Source organism: Micromys minutus (genome assembly GCF_963924665.1).
Source record: "Micromys minutus genome assembly, chromosome: 18".
Classification (NCBI taxonomy): domain Eukaryota; kingdom Metazoa; phylum Chordata; class Mammalia; order Rodentia; family Muridae; genus Micromys; species Micromys minutus.
Genome location: NC_137953.1, coordinates 13,646,087 through 13,665,457, shown reverse-complemented (window position 1 = coordinate 13,665,457; position 19,371 = coordinate 13,646,087). Strand labels below are relative to the sequence as shown.

The window sequence follows — 19,371 nt, the reverse complement described above, 5'->3', positions numbered from 1 at the left end:
GCACTTAAGACAGCATGCTGATCTTGCACACAACCAAAACTGCGTTCCCAGCAGCCAAACGGAGTAGCTTACAACTGCCTGTGATTCCAGGAGCATGGGACCCCAGGCTCTCTGCTGGCCTCACTGCACTAGTGCACAGACCCACATGCAGACGCATATACACATAATTAAAAGTAAAATAAAGTACTAGGGGGTTAGAGAGATGGCCCAGTGGTTAAGGGCACTGACTGGCTGTTCTTCCAGAGGACCCGGGCTTGGGTCCTAACACTCACAAGGCAGCTCAAATCCCTTAACTCTAGTTCTAAGGGATCCAAAGTCCTCTTTCAACCTCTTTGGGTGTCGAGAATTCACATGATGTGCAGACATTTATGCAGGCAAAACACTCATACCCATACAATAAATGAATCTTTTGTGAGACGATAAAGGAAAAGAAAAAAAAAAAAAAAACTGGGCTGGCGAGATTGTCTCATCAGTGTGCCTTGCAAAACAGAGGACCCAAGTTCGATTCCTAGGGCACACATTAGGTGTCCAGCATGGTAGCGGGTGCTAACAATCTCCACACTCGGAAGACAGAGTCAGAAGCATTGTGAAGCATGTTAGCTAACCTGCCTCGACTACTTGGTCAGTTCCAGACCAATAAGAATATAGAGGAAGGGGGGCTGGAGTTTTGAACACGAACTCCATCCCTGCGAGATGGACAAACAACATATACTTACCTTTGACTCGTGGATTCAAAGCAATGGCTCTCACTCTGCCCAGCATATGTCCAAGTGAATGACATACTCACTCCGAACCCTTGTACACTGGGAACAAAACTGACCTCACAAGGTAGTAGGGATTCCCATTGATAACATAGGCATTGTACACAGCAAGCCTAGCAGAGGTCAGCAAAACGATGACTTTCAGGATTGCCGAAGGTCCTGAGGCAGGCTCCAGAGAGGGTGAGAAACCTGGGCACAGAGGCTAAACACCTCTCACCCTGGGCACAGTAGGTAGGCACCTCTCACCCTGGGCACAGAAGCTAGACACCTCCCACCCTGGGCACAGAAGCTAAACACCTCTCACCCTGGGCACAGAAGCTAAACACCTCTCACCCTGGGCAGAGTAGCTTGACACCTCTCACCCTGGGCACAGTAGCTAGCCACCCCTTTACACAACCCAGGAGTCTAGAAAACTAGGGGACAGGGGCAGGAAAGGCCACAGAGCAAGCTAACTTTCCTGAACCTCCAAGTCCCACCTACATGCCCATCCTCCCCCTGGCCACCGCACCAACCCCATCCAAGAAAAGCTGGCAGAACACTTTTCGCCGGTTTCCAGTCAGAGTCCAGAAAACCCTGTTATCAGTCTGAACAAATAAACAAGATCTGGGCCAGGGAGGGGTGGTCTCAGGGTCAGGCCCAGCTCCTCTGTCTGCTCCTTGACCCAGGAGGTGGTTGTCTGTCTGCAGGGTGGGAGAATCTGGGGACCCAGGACAATGTCACTTAAGAGATTACTCTGGAAATCTCCCTTCAATAGACAACTCTGCACCTGGGCCACACAGCTGGGCTTCTAGGAGAAAGCGAGTTGGAGAAAGGTCTGTGTACCTGGGCCCAGAATGGCAGGTGAAGCCAAGGTCGACCCAGAAGCACCATGCCAGACAGGGCAGTCTGTCCTAGACATGTCACTTGGGCCACTGCTTGGGTCAAGCTTCTGGTTAAACCCAAAGTAAACCTTGGACTGAGCCCTTGTCTTTCTGGCGCGGTCAGCGGGTTTTCGCAGCATTACCCTATCCGAGATCTACCTCAAGTAAAGATGAATGTCTCATGTGCACGGGAGGAAAACAGGTAAGTGGCATCTGAGCCTCAGATCAGTCAGCTGAGACCTGGCTGGAGCCAGCAGCTCAGCTGCCTGGCACCCGAGGAGGGCACATTCAACAGGACATTCTGCTACCAAGGTGGACTCGTGGGGGCAACAGTGGTTCTTTCGGTGGCTTGTCCCTTCTCCTCCCATACCCCAAGGTTGACTCTCTGTCAGACTCCTAGAGTCTCCTAGTGACAGGGCTAGAGATAAAACTCAGTTGGTTGAATGCTTGCCTAGCATACCTTGATGCCCTGGGTTCAGGCCCCAGCATGCACCAGGAGAAGTGGGGCCCACTTGAAATTCCCAGCACACAGGGGACAGACTCAGGAGGATCAGAAGTGTGAAAGCTACGTACTGAGTGTGAGGCTAGCCTCGATTACATTAGACCCTGTCACAAACATGGAACATACATACCACTCAAAATAAACAACAACAAAACCCACAAACAACTTCCATGCAATCTCCTAATGCACATGCAACCTTTGGACCCAAACAGCCCGGCTATGCCTCAGCATGGAGACACCTTGGCCAGGCTGCCACCACAAAGTTCCAGGCACTTGCAGTGGCGTGATTTTGAGCAAATCCCTTCGCCTCTCTGAGCCTCCATTTCCCCAAGAGATGGCAACACTTATGTTCCTCACAGAGTCTTGAGGATGTTTACTGACTTTGCAAAAGGTCCCCAACAGCTGCCTTCTTCAAAGCCCCGCGGGCAGAGGCATTCTGAATGCACTGGCTAGACCCAAGCAAAGGTGTCCACGCCACAAAGTTACACTTGATTCCCAGCTGCCTGCCTCATCCTCCTTTTCCTCCAGCTGCAGAGATGTGCTGGATTTTCAAGTCATGGATCCACCAGGGCTCTTTCCAGTTAGCTTAAGGTGGATGCAGATAGTTTTCAGTAGTTTTAGGCTAGTGATCCCAAAAGACTCCAGATTCGTACATTACCTTCTGTGAGTAGTATCCAGAGCAAGTCACGAGCCCCATCCGTATCCCGCCCGACTTACCTGGTCAAAGGACTGGGGTTGGGGGAAGGAGTAGATACAACCTGTCTCCCACTCCCTGCCTGTATTTTCCAGCTTCTGGAATAGTAAAGGGACCTTCCTCAGACTCATCCACAAGGCTTAGCTCAAAGGACTAGCTAAAGGCATGTGTCTGTGCACGCGTGTCTTTGCAGGTATACATATGTGCGTATGTTCAAGCATGCACGTGAAGGCTAGACATCCGTATCCGTTGTCTTCCTCAATCACTTTCCGTCCTGGGTGTTGAGACAAGCTCTCTCCTGAGCCAGGAGCTCCCCGATTCAGTTAGGTTGGCAGCTTGGCTGGTGATAAAGCCCCAGAGACCCTGGAGTTTCTCTCTCCTCTCCGGCGCTGGGATGACAGATGTACGCCAACGGTCCTGACTTTCAACGTGGGTTAGGTGGGATTGAACTCAGGGTCTCTTCCAGCTTGTCCAACAAGTGTTTTACTGATGGAGCGACTTCCCCTGCTCCTGGATTTTAAACTCCACAAAGGATAGGCTTTGGGCATTTCCACAAGGTCCTCTGCCAGCCCCCAATATTCCACCCCGCCTCCACTGCCCAAGCTGGACCTTCCCTTGGTTCCAGCAAACACTGGCTGGGAAGCCTGAGGGCCTGGCTGTCCTCTGGACATCTTCCCAACTTTAAGGAGGACTATGGCCTTACAGGACCTGTTTCTTCACCAGAAACGTGGGCATCCAAATAGCTGCTTCTCAGAATGGGATCACAGTGGACGAACGAGGGGGGCGGACAACAAAAACAAAAATCAGGAACCTAGCAGAACATTCAGGAACACTCCCAAAGCCTTTTGCCTGCTAAGTCTCAGAGGCAGCCCTCAGAGACCCCCCCCCCAGGCCCACGGAGCTACACATACACGATGTCCCTGCTCACAGCAGCATTCTAGACTCCTTCTGTATGAAGCTATTCTCTTATGTCTGCGGGACAGGACTCCTGGCAGGAAGCCGCCCCGTCTTGGCTGTTCAACATCCCTTCCAGTGCTCCTTAGAAAGGACTTTAAAATTCAAACCGTCTACAAAGTGAAAGAAGACACAAGACCCAGCCACTCTCCCCTAGGGCCTGACAGACCTGGGGACAGAACCTGGCCACTCTCTCTAAGTGTCCTCGTTAGTGACACAAGTAACCCTGCAAACCTATGACCAGAGATATATCTTCATGTCCCAAGGATCTCAATCAACAGCCTCTCTTGGAACCCGTCACCCTTGCCAACCGTGTGTTGTGAGCTTCCAGTGTGAGAAGGCTTGCTGGCCACTTCCTCAGGGGGATGACCAGGTACTGCTGAGGTTCCCCTTGTCTGTCACCTCAGAGGATTTGGAAACTAAAGAGAGGCTAAGACCACCACCCCCCTACCCGACCGGGATTACTGAACTAATCTAGCGAGGACCCTTGGAGACCCCCAAAGGCACATTGGGGGCGGTGGTCTGGGGCCCGCTTGCTCCCTACCTCCTTTATGGGGAGAGGCAGCTGCTAAGGGGCCATCGCTGTCTGCGATGCCACTCCTCCATGGACATCAAGGGACTTCGAGGGAGAGACCAAAACCACACACAGGCCAGACGTCCGGAAGGTGGGCACAGTCGGAGGTCCCGGAGCTCGGGCCTGTCCTTCCTCTGCCCAGTACAGCTGGCCTTTCCCACGGACCCCTCCCACCTGGCAGGGAGCAGCCTGCACGTGGCCAGCCCAGCTGCACACACATGGCCCTCATATGAGGCAGCAAGGAGGGCTCGGGTGCAGCTGGGCTGGTGGCAAGTGCTGTAGTCTGACCATCTGCCCTGCAAGCCCCCCCCATCCCCAGACTTGAGGGACTCTCTCCCACCTGCACCTCTGCCAGCGGGTAGATTGCAATGACAGGCAGGGGCCTGACTGTTTTCCTGGTGCGGTGGTGGATAAGCCAAGAAGCAAAGCCGTTAAGTACTGGCCACTGGGAAGACTCACTTAACCCTGATTCAATCCAGGCTTTGTGGCGACCACACAACTCTGCAAACTGCCGGGTGCCACGGACGCCTTGCCAAGACCGTAGTGCCGACACATGGAGACAGCACAGCCCGAAGTCGGCGGGGTGGCCAGAAGCACCAGTTCACGTGAGCTTCCTGAGACCCCGAAACCACCGTGTACGAACTGGGACACGAGGGAGTGACACAGGAGGTTCTAAACGCAGAGCCTGGTACGTTCTGTGGTTATTATCAAAATGACTAAAAGGATGGCTGGATGGCTCAGTGGTGACTGCTGCCAAGCCCCAACGGCCCGAGTTCAATCCCCAAGGCCCACATGGTAGGAGAGAACCAAGTTCCTTCAGGTTGTCCCCTGACCTCTACTCACACACTGTGGCACACCTACACACACACACACTCCCACTCTCCCCTCCCCCCTCTTAATAAAATATGTTTAAAGTTTCCAAATGAGATGGGCATGCCTTTAATGTCTGCACTCAAGGGGCAGATGCAGAAGCAGGCAAATTTCTATAAATTCCAGGCTAGCCTGGTCTACACAACGAGTTACTTATAGGCCAACCAAGAGTACATAGAGAGAGACCCTGTCTGGGGAAAAGGGGGGGGGGGAGATAATAAAGCATCCCTACGGCTCTGTCTTGTAGAGCCCTGCTCAGTCCCCAGGCCCCTGAAAATGTCTGAGAAATATTCTTCCTTACAGCCCCTGCCTGCTCTCTGTAAGGCAGGGGTAACATCATGATGCAACCTTAGCAGCCGAGGCCCAAAGAGGACTGACTGTCCACCGCCACCCAGAGAGCCCAGGAGGCTGAGGTGTAGGGCAGGAAGATACTCCTCCACTGCCCAGACGGGAGCCCTGGCGGTGGGGGCATGGTGGGTATAGCCTCAGCCCTTCTCAGCCAACAAGCAAGTGTCCAGTGGGGCCCAGCACCCCTTCTAAGGAAAAGACAGTATGGTTTAGACCTAGGAAAGACAGGAGACATGTGTGGGTTTGTGTGTTCTTCGGGTAGATTTATTTACTGAACACAAGTAGATGCGTTTAACTACATGTGTGTGCGCACAAAGTCTCTCTTGGAAACTGCTTGGACTAACCTTCTGCTGGACACACTGAATTTGATGCTTTTGTGCAGAACTTCCCCCTACGGAGAGCAGGGACTCGAAAAGGAGACCAGTAGCAACAGCCTCATCTCTTGAAAGTCCACAAGGGCACCACCCAGTGGAAGACTGTGACTACAGAAACTTTCTACAAACTGCTCAGTACAAGATGATCTTAGGTAAGTCTCCTACCTTGCCCTGGCCTCAGTTTTGCTAACTGTAAAATGGGTCATTATGATCAAATAAAATAGGAGTCCTTGTTGGAAGCCACAAAAGCCACAGTCCACGAGAGACACAGACGAACTCTCAGGCGTGAATGCTTGCCCTGGGAAAAGTTGAAGAAGGTGGTTGGAGGCAGAGAAAAGGAGTTGGGAAGGAGATTTGGGCATGTGATTTCCCCCAGTCCAGGAGGGTTCGCCTGAAGCAACTATACAGGCAACTCCCTGCCGTCTGTCATTCTGTCCTGACACAAGGACTGTCACTGCCCAGGCATGCAGGCACACAGCAGCTGACCCAGGGTGACATGGATGGGTCCAGGGGACAGCTGATGTATCTGCAGACAGCGTCAGCCACCCCACCTCCACGACCAAACACTTCTCCCAAAGCCAGGTTCAAAAGCCACTAGGGTCACTTTCTCCTAGGGGTTCCATGCCCAATTCATGGACGGACTGTCTCTGGACGCCTGTCTCTGCCCACAGAAGGGAGTCTGAGGGAAGAAGTAAAAGGAGTTTTCCAAAATGGTTTGCTACTGGCTGGAGCCCAGAGAGGTTGAGTAACTTTCCAGGAGACAAACAGCCAATCAGTGGCAGAACAAACAAGAATTTCATCTATTGAACAAGTAACATCCACCACCCACCCCAGCCCCCTGTATGACCCGGAGAACAGGGCCCATCCCACACCCTTTTAAGATCTTACTCCTCTCTAAGTGAGAAACTAGTTTATCTGGGGGAGAACCAACTTTATCCCAGCTGTCAACTGCCCCTCTGCCATGGTAATTCTTCCGTCAGATAATCTTTAGCTTCTCCAATAGGCACTGAGGTGAGGGCAGTTTGCTCCCAGTACCTAAAGAAGCGCGCTCCCGGGTTTGTCCAGAGCTAAGCTCTGTTGCCTCCTAATCCCTGACACTTCCCCCACCCCCCAAAGAATCCTCAACAGTCTCCTGGGCAGAGGTGACTGGTGTGGACAAGAAGGGCAGTGGTGGGCAGGATCTCCTGGGAAAATTCCCAAAGCTATACCTGGACGAACCACAGTCATATAGCCCGGGTCTTTGTGGACTGCAGAGATCCTAGAACCACGCTGAGTGACCATGGAAACCAGGAGCGAAGCCCCCCACCCCCGACCGCCCTTTACATTCCAGGGCCCCGAGGAGTGCGCCTCTGTGGTGTTGTGTGACTCGGTGCCACCAACAGGGGGCCAAGACCCCAAGCATGCCAAGTGCTCAGAGCGGAAAGGTCTTGCCCTGCGACCCTCCCCGTCCAGGGGAAGATTCCCACATTTCACCCTCTGTTTCCCCCACTAAGCCCAAGGGATCAGAAGATAAAAACTCGTCTGTATACAAGTCAACTACGAGACCTGAGGTCAGATGCACAGGGGAACAGGGGCGTGTCTAGGCCAGAGATCTCTAGCTTTCGTACCACTTTGCAGACTATTAAAAGAGTTGCCACAGCAATAACTCCAATCGGCCTGCCTCATGAGATTCCTTTTATCCTAACTCCGATCCTGAGGGCACTCACCCACCCCTGCCACAGTAGCCCGGCGGCGCTTAGTGGGTACCTGCTTCCTCAGCGCCTCGAAGGCTGCGCTGATGGTGTGCACCCGCGTCCGTTCCCTGGCGTTGGCCAGGAGCCTCCGGGTCTGCTGCAGGGCTTTGATCTCGGTGGAGGCGGCGGTCGCTTCGCCTGGCCGTTTCCTAGGCGACGCGGAAGAATCCGGGTGGTTATTGTAAATTACGTGTGAAATTGACGAGTAGGAACTTTCCCCCGGGCGCGTGGGGGGCGCGGGGCGAACGGGGGACTCTTGTGGCGCCGCTGGGGGTGCGAGAGGCGCGGACGGCGTGGGACGCGCGGGAGGGGCGCACAGCAAGATGCGGGGACGCAGAGCCTGCTCGCGGAAAGGCTGCGCCTCGGGATCCCCGGGTACCAAGCTCTGCGACGCAGGAGGCGGCGGTGGCGTGGGTAGTCCGGGTCCCACTGTGCCCAGAGCGAAACCGCGTTTGCGCGCGTCTGAGACCTCAGGCGCTCTGATGCCCCGGAATTCCCTGGTCGTGTCTGTGCCTCCACCTGGAGGAACCGCAGGCGCCACTGAGGCTGGTACTGGGGTCGCGATCGGGAACGGTTGTGTCCTGTCCCGGAGCCCGTTGGTGGCGGCGGTGGCGCTGGCCGTGGCGCCGAGCTCGGGAGCTTCCAAGTCCAATCGGAAAGTTTTATAGCCATTCGCGCGCCGCACCGGCTCCTTGCCTTTCCGCTTGAGCTTCTTGAGGCCGTTCAGCTCTTTCACGCACACGGTCTTCCACGGACCGTCCTCGAGGACCGGGATGTGCTTCATGGCGCGGACGGCTCGAGGCAGGGGCGTGGGACTGCCCGGGACACGCGCCCCGCAGCGATCGCTCTGCACGCCGCGCGCCTGGCTGTGCCCGGTGGCCGCTGCGCTCAGCGCCGCCTTGTCGCCGCGCTCTCTCCTCCTACCCTCCCTCCCCGGGTCCCTCCCTCGCACCCCCACTCCCGGGGCAGCTGCGCCTCCGGCTCCGTGAAGCCTCGGAGGCTGCCCGTTCCCCGGGAGAACTCAGAGTGTCATCTGAAGTCGCTGCCGCCCCGCCAGCATTTCTGCAGAACGCCCGCTGCGCTCCATCTGTGTTTGTTTAGCCTCAGTTTACACAGAAGCCCAGTTCGCAAGATCACTCAGCGCCGCCCGCCCGGAGAGGAGGCAGCTCCCGCCGCCGCCGCCGCCGCCTCCCGAGCCCAGGCCGCCCGAGCTGCGAGCGCCTTTAAAGAAACAGGAAGCATTTTTCAAAACAGCTGGGCTGAGGGCCGCCTCCTTTGTCCGCGTGCTCTCGGCCTCTCCCCACCCCCATGCCTTCTGCCGGAACCTGCCTCCTCCAGCTCGCCCTCTCCGCCCCCTACCCAAGTTAGGGGCGCGCCTCCTCTCCCCCAAAGACAGTCTGCACCCTCCACTACTGTCCTAAGCACGTGGCTGCTGACCGCTGTGGCCTTTCATTGCCCAGCCTTGTTGGCCTGGAGGGAGGGAGGGGGGGTGACACAGCGCCGACCTTCCCCACCCAGAACCTTCCCCTCTACCTCCCACCTAAACTGTCCAACCCAGGGAGAAATCCCAGAGCTTCTGGGAGGGAAAGATTAGTGGGAGAGAAGAACCCCAGTGTGGCTGGTCATTGTCACCCAACTGCAAGGCCTTCTCCCCTTCTGTCTCTTCTTTGCTGGAGCAGAGGTCTCAGGAACAGAAGGGAACACCGGACATTGGGAAACCGAGGCACCGAAGTACACGGGAGGCAGAGAAGGGTGCAAATATCTGTTTAGCAGATGTGACATCGGTGTTAAGTCACCTCACCCGAGGCGCCCTGTTAAACCCAGATTTACTCATCTAGGAAATGAGGAATCTGGAGAACACCCATGCTTGTCACGGGAGGTGCCAGGTCTTCAGTAGCTGCGCTGATGTCAGCCAGGGCAGGCCAGCTCCTCCATCAGCCAAAATGCCTGTGTTCCAGAGCTCAGCATAGCCACTTACCGAGCGACCTTGGCATTAGCCATGCGGCCCCTCTGCACCTCGTGCCTAGGAAAGGGGGTCAAAATCACGCCTTCCTCCAGCGGTGACGGTAAAGTGGAGCACACATCCTGGTGACAATGGTGAGACACAGTCTACTCTCTAGACCCCAGGCCTCCACTCCACTGGAGATCCTGCTAGAAAGAAGAGGTCAGCAGGGAGGCCTCTCGGGTGAGCTGTCGGTCACACAGGGTTTGCTCTGCTCACCGAGCCTTTCTCTAACGTTCTTCCTTGAGAAAAAATATCATTAAAAGGATTAAATGAGATCGCGTATGGCGACACATTGGTGTAGTGAAACAATATCTCAAGAGTTAGCCAGCGTTGGGCGGAGTCGCAGGCAGGAGTGTGTCAGAAACCCCCCGCGTGGGTGGATGTCATTCCTAAAGAGGAGTCGCGGTGTTCAGGGAAAAGTTCCCTTTGGATACAAGGGGCTCCAGGAAAACTGACTCCAAGCCCTTTTCTAATGTCTCCCAAAAGAAGGGAAAGAGCACAGTAATCCATCGGGAACGGAGGGAAAGGGAGAAGAGAGAGGAATGGCATCCCTGATGGGTAGACACACCTCTCTCTCCCTCGGGGCAACTTGAGGATCTGAACTTGGCAGTCACAGGATGGGAGGGTGTTCTGAGGAACAGAAGAGAAATGTAAGTAGCCTCACTGACGGGAAGAGTGCCTGTGACTGCCATTTTCGGCCTACCAGGCCACAGATTCAGGCTGAGGCCAGCTGAAGGCAAACCTGTCCTCTCCCGGTACTCCCCGTTCTCCGATTTCCCATCAGCTTCCTTGAGAATCTGGACAGAAACCAGCTGGGCAGCGCCCCCTGGCGGTATAAATTTTAGGCGACTCACGGTGCCGCAGACTTCTCTCAAGGAACTGAGCCGGTTTGGGACTCGTAAGTGGCCCTATAAAGACAGCATTAAGAATTTCACATATCCGTGGAAGTGCTGGGATAAGAAGAGGCTCTCAGTTCTCATAGCATCTCCATCCTTTAAATGGTGGTTCTTTGGCACAGAAGTGACGCTGGAAAAGGAAAGGAAGGCGAATACTTAGAACTTGGTCCACAGGAAAGGCATGTTAGGCAGCCAAGCGCTGATAATTACCACTACATAGGGAGTGACCACATACTTTTTTTTTTCTAATCTTTCATCTTTATGACAATTCATGGAGACAAACCCACTCTACCCACAAGGAAACCAAGGCTTCTGGTGGAAAAAAGTAGCCAGCAGAAGGGGAGCAAGAGAAAAGCTGTTTGAATCCATACCAGCTGAGTCCAAAACCATAGTCTGAACTATCAATATTCCCTCTAGGAGCCCAGCAACCAGCTAGCATCTGGCGATGAGGGACAATCCGTGGGGCTGTTTGGTTGGTTGGTTTGTTTTGACTGCTGGCTGTCTCTGCTTATTCTTCAAGCCTGAGTAGAAATTGGAGCCACAGGTCTCCCTTAGCCCATCCTGATGTCTGCCTGGTTCCTTCCAGATGACCTTGGACAGCCAGGAGTCTCAGGCCCAAGGGTCTTGAATTCTGGTGTCCATACACTACTGTTTTCTCTTTGCTACCGAGCAGAGCCTGCCCCATGGGTCCTTAGTACACAAGCGCAATCCATGAGGACTGCTCAGCCCTTCAGGACGGAGCTCCAAGTTGTGTCTGCTTAGCCCACTGAGAAGGGACTTGCTGCATGAAGCCCTACATTCCTAAACATGGAGTCTATTTCTGGCTGTTCAGATTGTTTCAAAGTGTCTGTGCCCCATTAGAGAAATCGAGGAAGAGTAAGAATTAGCCAGGTGCAAGCAGAATTCAGTGGGAACATGAGGCTCTGCAATTGCGCCCACAGCAGCCCTGCATAGGGCTGGAGTAAAAAGGGAACAGGATTGCCCTGGGTCCATGAAAGGCCCTCGCTGCCAATGAGCCAGGGAGCCAACACTGCCACTGTTGAGCCATAGGACACTGGATCCAGGGGTGATAGATCTTTCCTTCTTCCTGCACCCCAGTGGCTATCCCAGCTATGGGAAACCAAGAGTCCTGGGGACAGGACAGGTGACTAGGGCTGGGCAGGAAGGGAAGAAGAAACTTCTCTGAGATCCTGTGGCTTAGCTTTGCTCTGAGTGTGCTTTAGTGGAACAGTCTCTCAGACACAGAAAAGGGCCGTGTCTGTGGGATGGGGCGGGGTGGAGGGCTTACTTCTGACTCTGACACTCAGAGGAGGGGGACAAAAGAGGAGGGAGAGGACTGGGGTGCAGTTCAGGTGTTTTGTAGTAGAGTGACTGTTTTGCATGTGCAAGGCTCATGCAAGGGAGGGGGAGGGGAAGAGGGAATGCCGGTTAAAGTGTCGGATGCTTTGTGTCCTCTGTGTTCAAATCTTCCCAGTAACTTCGCTTAGCTCAGACGTATTAAAGGCTTCCTCTCTGTGTAGTCCTAGAAAGCAGTCTGAGCTGCCCTGGGGTTCCTTTGGCTAGTGGAGCCTTGGGAGTGTTGGTGTGCTCCACAGGGACTGGGTGTGTCAGCTTCCTGCCAGTGGAACCCTTAATCGCAGAGGTCGGTCGAAGTCCCTGTGATTCTGCTGGGGTGTGGGGAAGACCACACTACCTATAACTTCTTAACTTCTTGGAGACAATGATTCAGATCAGTAGCCAGTCATACTTCGGACAGATTCTACCAGATGCCTTCATGGCGCTGGCTAGCTGGAGGAATTTGATGAGGTTCTTGCTGTCAGGAGCCCGCGTACTAAGGGAAGGTAGTTCCCATTCATTTCCCTAAGCATCTGTCATGCTGGGAGGTTGCTCTCAAGGCTGGGGGGATACATCAGTGAATAGAGAAAAAGAAAAACCTGATCTCAATAAACTACCATTCTAGTACAAAGAGACTGTATCCTGAGAAAGGCTAGGTCTAACCTTGTGCTTTGGGAAGAATTTAGGAAGTAGAGTGTGGTGGGATACTTCTGGGGTGCTCCTTAAAGAAGGGGGTCATTGAACCAGGAAGGAGGTAGGGTTTGCCTAGAGGACACACACACACCCCCGGCTGGTTTCCCCTCTTCATGCCCACGCTGCTCTGTCCCATGAGCACAGAGGCCTCCTCTCTCTTTCCATTTGCACCTGGAGCCCTTTTTAGTGTGTAACTTCCTCCAGTGTGTGCTTTTCTTGTACAGCAGATTTCATGGTCTTTGTGCCCCATTCCCCAGTAGGAAGAAGTAGACAGGGGTAAACAAAGCCCTAGAAGGCAGGGTACCACTCTAACAATTGACTTCTGATAAGAAAGGAGAGGATGGTTTTAGCCATCTCTGCCCAAACCTGGCAGGCACCCTGTCAGCCAAGAAGACTTTTTGGCAGATGAAGAGAGAGCAACCAAGTCTCCAGGCACCCAGTTTTCCTTGGCATGGCCCGCCCTCATCCTCCCCTGACTTCGCTGTTACAGTGTGGGGCTCTTTCTGCATTCCTCTTTCTAGTGGTCAACAAGGGGGAAGACCAGAGGGGTGAAGGCCGAAAGGCCATCTGCTCTTGCCATCTGTTTACCTATGGGGCTCTATTTCCACCAGGTGATAGAATCTTTCACAGACAATGTGGCCAATAGGAATATTGCACATGGGGGGGGGGGGACTGGAGAGGTGATGAGTCAGTAGTTAAGAGGACTCAGATTCAGTTCCTAGCATCCAGCTTGTGTAGTTCAGCACCTCCTGTAATTCCAGCTCCTGGGGATCCAAGGCTGCCTTCTGCTTTCCTCGGGTACCTGCACACACATAGTGCACACACACTCACAGGGGTACACACATAGTGCACACATGCTCACAGGGGTACACACATAGTACATACACACATTGTGCATACACACAGCTATACACACATGCAGGTAAAACAGTAAATACTTTAAAAGAAAGACAGGAAAGGCAGAGATGACAATTCCAGGCTGGGATTGGCTGATCCAGTTGATAGAGAGTTTGCCTAGGCTACATGAAGCCCCAAGTTCTATCCCAGCACTGCATAAACTAGGTATGATGGTGTACACCCCTAATCCCACACTCAGGGTGGAGGAAGGAGGATCAAAACCACAAAGTCGTTCTCAGCTACACGGGAATACATAAGACACCCTGTTTCAAAAACAGGGAGAAAAAAAGAGACCAGACAGGTGGCTCAGCTGTTAAGAGTATGTGCCAGTTGTGCAGAGGACCCGAGTTCGAGTCTCAGCACCACCAGTGTCACTGCAGCTTTAGGGAATGACAACCTCTTCCGTCCTCTGAGGACACTACACTCATGTACTCCCACACACATGTAAACATAGTTTACATATTTTAAATTAGAGACTAGAGAGATGGCTCAGGGGTTGAGAGCACTTGCTGCTCTTCCCGAGGTCCTGGCTTTCCAGTATCACATGGTGACTCACAACCATCAACAGCTCCAGTTCCAGAAGACCAAACACCCTCTCCTGACATCATGGGCACCAGGCACTCACGCATACACCACATACAAACACGCAAAAAAAAAAAAAGAACTTATACAGATCAAATAAATCTAAAACATAATTTTAAAATAAAATATCTTTAAAGACTTGTTTATTTATAAGTACATATTTATAAGTACACTGTAGTTGTCCTCAGACACACCAGGAGATGACATCAGATCTCATTACAGATGGTTGTGAGCCACCATGTGGTTGCAGGGATTTGAACTCAGGACCTCTGAAAGAGGTCGGTGCTCTTAGCCACTGGGCCATCTCCCCAGCCCTAAAATCTTTCTTTCTTTCCTTTTTTTTTTTTTTTTTTTTTTTTTTAAGAAAGAAAGAAAAGTCAAATTCAAATCCAGGAGTTTCTCCAGGCTTCATTCAAGCTCACAGGGGGCTCTGAGAAGCATTCTCTTCCCAAGACTGGTTTGTACCCAGTACTGGCCCCCTGCAAGGCTCAGCTCTTCATCTGTAAACGGAGAAACAGCAGGAAGATGTAGAACCACAGACCTCCAACAGCCTGGGCTCTAGCAAATGAGGATTTGTGCTAAACCTCTCACCACAGAGTACAACACCAGGGAAGAGAGCCGTCTCCACTCTGAGACAGAAGCCCCAGCAGTCTCTCCACAGGCAGGGAAGGCGTTCCCCCCCCCCCCCCCCCGCCCTTGGAGCCAGCAAGACTGTGAGCATCAGGACCTAGTTGTCAACAGCCTGAAAAGTGAGGCTTCAGCCACTGTCCTCCGGGGATTGGTTACCAGTCCCCTTAGCTGTGCTCACTGGCTGGAACCAGTGTGATAGCCCGTTTCTTTTTCATCTTCTTTCTTCAGGAAAACAACTTTCGATTCCCCGTGGAGCGCATTCCTTCATTGTGAAGTCTTCTCTAACCCATCTCCCCTAGTCCCCCAGAAAGAAGGGGGTGGGATGGGGGGGTTACTTGGCTGCTTCTTCAGTGAGGCTTCTAAAAAAGTCTGCTGACGGTGGCGGCGGCGGCGGTCGGAGAACATGAGGGGGCAGAAGAGAGCTGACGTAATCTACATTTATTAGCAGTGAGGAAAATTAGTGAGGAAAATTAGTAAGGCATACCAGAGCAAGGCCCACTCTGTAGACCCGGGAAGCCCCAGGGACAGCTGGAGAAAGGCTCCACCGTGGTCGATGTCCCGAGGACGGATGCTTTTTTATCCCGCATGCCAAATCTAATTGATTGGTAGGGGTGGCCTGCAGTTCGGTATTAAAAAGGATTCTAAGGTTTCTGGGTCCCTTGGGGAAGAGGAGCTGAAATTGATTAGCAAATGTCTGCCATGGGTAAAAGCTGAGGAGTTGTCAGAGTTCACACTATGTGTTGGCCTTGCCTGTTGTAGTCTGACCCTCCCAGTTTATTGATGGGAAGACTGAGTCCCAAAGCTAGTCAACGGGTTCTCCCTACCCTCCCCCATCTTCTCAGGAAACTAGCTGCTTCATAGACCATCCTGAACTCAGAATCCAAGGACTGTCCCCAGTTAGCTGGGGTAACAGTTGCCTGTTTCCTGAAGACAACTGGTCGACCCAGCTACTGTACTGAACTGGCCAGTTGGCCCAACAAATGCAGGTGATGTGTGTGGTAGGCCTTCACAGTCGACCCAAGAGCAGTGGTCAGTTTGGTCAGAACAGGATCGGTGGGTGAGATTAACTAAATATTTGGCCCAGCACAATGAAACCCCCAAGTAGTAGGTGGAGTTGTCCAAATGGGAGGAATCACTGTCCAGTGTATTGCGCTGGCCAAGCTGCTCTATCCCTGACCCCACCTCTTTTGTACCATCTCCTGCCCTGCCAGCCTCACTCATTTCCTTCTCTCTCGAGCCTTGCTTCTCTTGGCTGAAAGGCCTTCTGTGGTCTGCTGGGTACTTCAGACAAGCCTTCCTGGCCCCACTACACCTCCTCTACCCAAATTCTGCCACTGTGGAAACACCAGCCTGGCGACTTCCCATTTTTAAAACCAATGACCCTGAGGCCTGAGAGGGGAAAGAGCTCACCTGATGTCACATGGGGTTGACAGATCCCGGGCCCTGATACTGATTTTAGGGTTCACCCTGGGTACGTACCTCCTATAGAGTATGAACCCCACTTCCATTTACTCCTCGGAAGAGAACCAAAAAGGGAAGGTGGTCCTGGGGGAAGGTCTGGGTGGCCAAGAATTTGGCACATGAAGGGAGCCCGCTGAGAACGTGAGGAAGGTAGCCAGGCGATAGGAAAGAACCCACGTGATAGAAAATGCAGGAGGAGTGCCCAGAGGTCCAGTGACCTCCTTCTGGAACCATCTCTCATCTGCAGACAATTCATCCCAGGACTCAAAGAAGTGCAGCTACTTCAAAAAAAAAATGCACAAAAAAGAAATGTACAAAAAAGATGCTCAGTGCTGCGAGGAAAGCTCAGGCTACGGGACACAGTCCTGAGTGGAGCCCTGGATGACCATTTACAACCTAGCCAATGGGCCAAGTTTCCAGACCTTTCTGGGCCTCTGTTTCCTCATTTGCCAAATCAGGAGGGAAAGATTATGGACCGCCACAGGTTTGTGGTAAGAATTAGGAGGTCAGGCAGCTCAGCCGGTAGCTAGCCATACACAAAGCCTTGGGTTCATTCATCACTGTACGCACCAGGTATGGCAGTGCATTACTGCAATCCTGAGGAGGTGGAGGCAGGAGGATTCGAAGTTTAAAGCCATCCTCAGCTACATAGGGAGTTTGAGGCTAGCCTCGGTATAAGATACCTGGTACAAAAGGAGGGAAAAAGGGATTAAGGAGATTATTTATGAGAAAGGCTTGGTTTATGGTAACCACTAACAGGCAATTAAAAGGTTCTCCCTGGGCTGGAGAGATGACTCAGCAGTTAAGAGCACTGACTGCTTTTCCACAGGTCCTGAGTTCAAATCCCAGCAACCACATGGTGGCTCACAACCATCTGTAATAGGATCTGATGCCCTCTTCTGGTGTGTCTGAAGACAGCTACAGTGTACTTATATATAAATGAATAAATCTAAAAAAAAAAAATTATTCCTTATAGTGCAAGGCTTTGGGACCTTACTTCCCACACCTCCTCCAGGAAGCTCCAGGAAGCTCCCCGGACCCCAAACATCCGAGTCTATCCACACACCCTGTTCTGGAGGGCCTTCCAGGAAAGTTTGCCTGCTTTCTCAGTCACAGGGTTCCCCACGCGCTCCCACCAATGTGGTCCTTTAAGCAAAGGATTATGGGTACAGAATAAAGTGCCTAACAGGATCTTGCCCCTCAACCCGCTCCACCCATTTTACCCACCCCCTCCTGGTGTTCCAACCCCTTGTCTACTTTGTTCCTAGTGCTTCTGTCTCCACGTCTCTGGGGCTCTGCATGAAGGGGAAAAAAAATCCTCATGCACACACACAGCCCAGAAAGCATCCAGTTGCTCCCGGGCCGTCTGCCAGCAATTGAGTGACCTGCAGCTTCCTCCCCAAATCACATTCCACTGGCGCGGATCTTGCCCCGCCTGACGCCAGCCTCCGAACTCGCCCCCAGAGCAAACATTTCCAGTTGGCAGCCTGGCCTTGTTTTTCTGAGGCCCTAATTCAGGCTCCCTTGTAGAAAACAGAAAACAAAGTGCGTGGGACCCAAAACTGCAACAAAATAAACTTTTAGGATGAGGGGGCTGGAGGGTGAGGGCTTTGCTCCAAGGCACACGGAAAAATATAAGCTTGGGAGGGGGGGTGTGCAAAGAGTTTTAAGAAGCAAACCCACATGCTGCCCAACACCCCGCCTCGGGCTGGCTTGGGGGCTGAGACCAATTCATTCAGGCTGCTGCTAAAGAGGACTCTGTCCTCATTCATAGCCGAGCTGGGAGGACAGGAGAGAAAGATGAGGGGAGACTGGCGACTGTGAGGAGAGGGTGGTCCGGCTTCAACAGTGGTGTTTGTTCCAAAGGGGAAATTACAGGAAGAAAAATAAACACGGCCAACCAGATTTGAAGGCCAGTGTGTGCAGCATCAGGGCCCTACAGGGACAGGGTGTGTGTGTGTGTGTGTGTGTGTGTGTGTGTGTGTGTGTGTGTGTGCATGTGCTAGCGTGTGTGCATGCCTGTGGGTACCGTTGGGTTTGCCGTCTCAAAATAAGGGCTGCTCAGTGGAAAGATGTCATAAGCCAGGCTTGGGCAGCCAAGGGATGGGCCAGCCAGGGAGGGCTAAGCCTGGTGCCCAGGCCTGCTCATGGGGTCAGGCAAAGGCCAGGTGTCAGAGCAAGGGAGTGCCGCCAAGGCCTGTTAGCCAAGGGCCAGGGCATATGGGGACAGGATTCTGAAGGTCAGTGTCCATGGGGGTCCTTCCTCGGGGAAGAGATGGGTTCACAGCTTCACCGATGGATGGGCGTTGTGTTTAGATGGGTTTAGTTTAGATGGGTTTAGGGGATGGCCTTGGGGCTCAGGTGTAGAATAAATGGGGAGGTCCAAGGACAGAAAGGAGAAAGAGGTGGTCAGCAGCCTGCAGAATGAGGACAGACAGAGATACCATCAACACACAGATGAGCTGAACAGCCAAAAGTATTACGGTCAGGAACTGGAGACACCTCGACATTCAGGTGGGGACTGCCTTCCCACCCAAGCCAGAAAGCTTGCAGAGCATCAGGGATCAGGGACACAAGAGAAGCTGAGTTGGTCCAGACAGCTGGAAAACTATAAGGGAGGGTTGAGAGTAGACACTCTCAGGGACCCAGGTAGCTTCTTCGACTCTCGATATGGTGCAGGCTTCCACACGGAGAGGACCCTGGTATCGATGGAGAACTAGCAAGATGGATGAGGTCTCAACAGAGTGGCCGGCAGTAGGAACCAGGGGGTTACAGACAGGTTGCTAGAACAAATTCATTCACAGAAAACAAGAGAGAAAAGCCAGTGTCTCCCAGAGGGAGACCATGACAGGGCCACCTGGGGTGTCATCAAATGTGTACCCCTGCCACTCAGTCAGCCTGCTGGATTGAACTTCATCTGGCTGGCTCCTGAGGAGGCGAGCCTCAGAGGGCTAACCTGGAAGGTCTCTTTGCCCAAGGTAAGGAATTCCTCTAGAAGAGGTTGATAAGTTCTTTGGCCCTTCTCCAGCTGTCCTGAGGAGTTGATTCTCCCTCTTGCACGCTTCAAGTAGTTTAAGAACTTGTCCAAAGGATACTTTTATCCAAATTCAATGAATGTCTTATGCTAAAGAAATGAGTCTCTACTGGCCCAGAGGAACCAGAGGGGAAGGTTTTGGAATAACCTTGGAAAGTTGGTTACCTA

General features: G+C 52.9%; 1 protein-coding gene across 1 annotated transcript in view; it reads right to left on the bottom strand.

The window, feature by feature from the left end:
• Positions 1–8,691, bottom strand: part of ATOH8 (atonal bHLH transcription factor 8) — a 31,170-nt gene extending 22,479 nt beyond the window's left edge. The window contains exon 1 of the mRNA XM_080932542.1: positions 7,684–8,691. Coding sequence (XP_080788668.1) covers positions 7,684–8,454 — 771 coding nt within the window. The 5' untranslated portion in view covers positions 8,455–8,691. The remainder of the gene's footprint in view (positions 1–7,683) is intronic.
• Between the last annotated feature and the right edge of the window lie 10,680 nt (positions 8,692–19,371).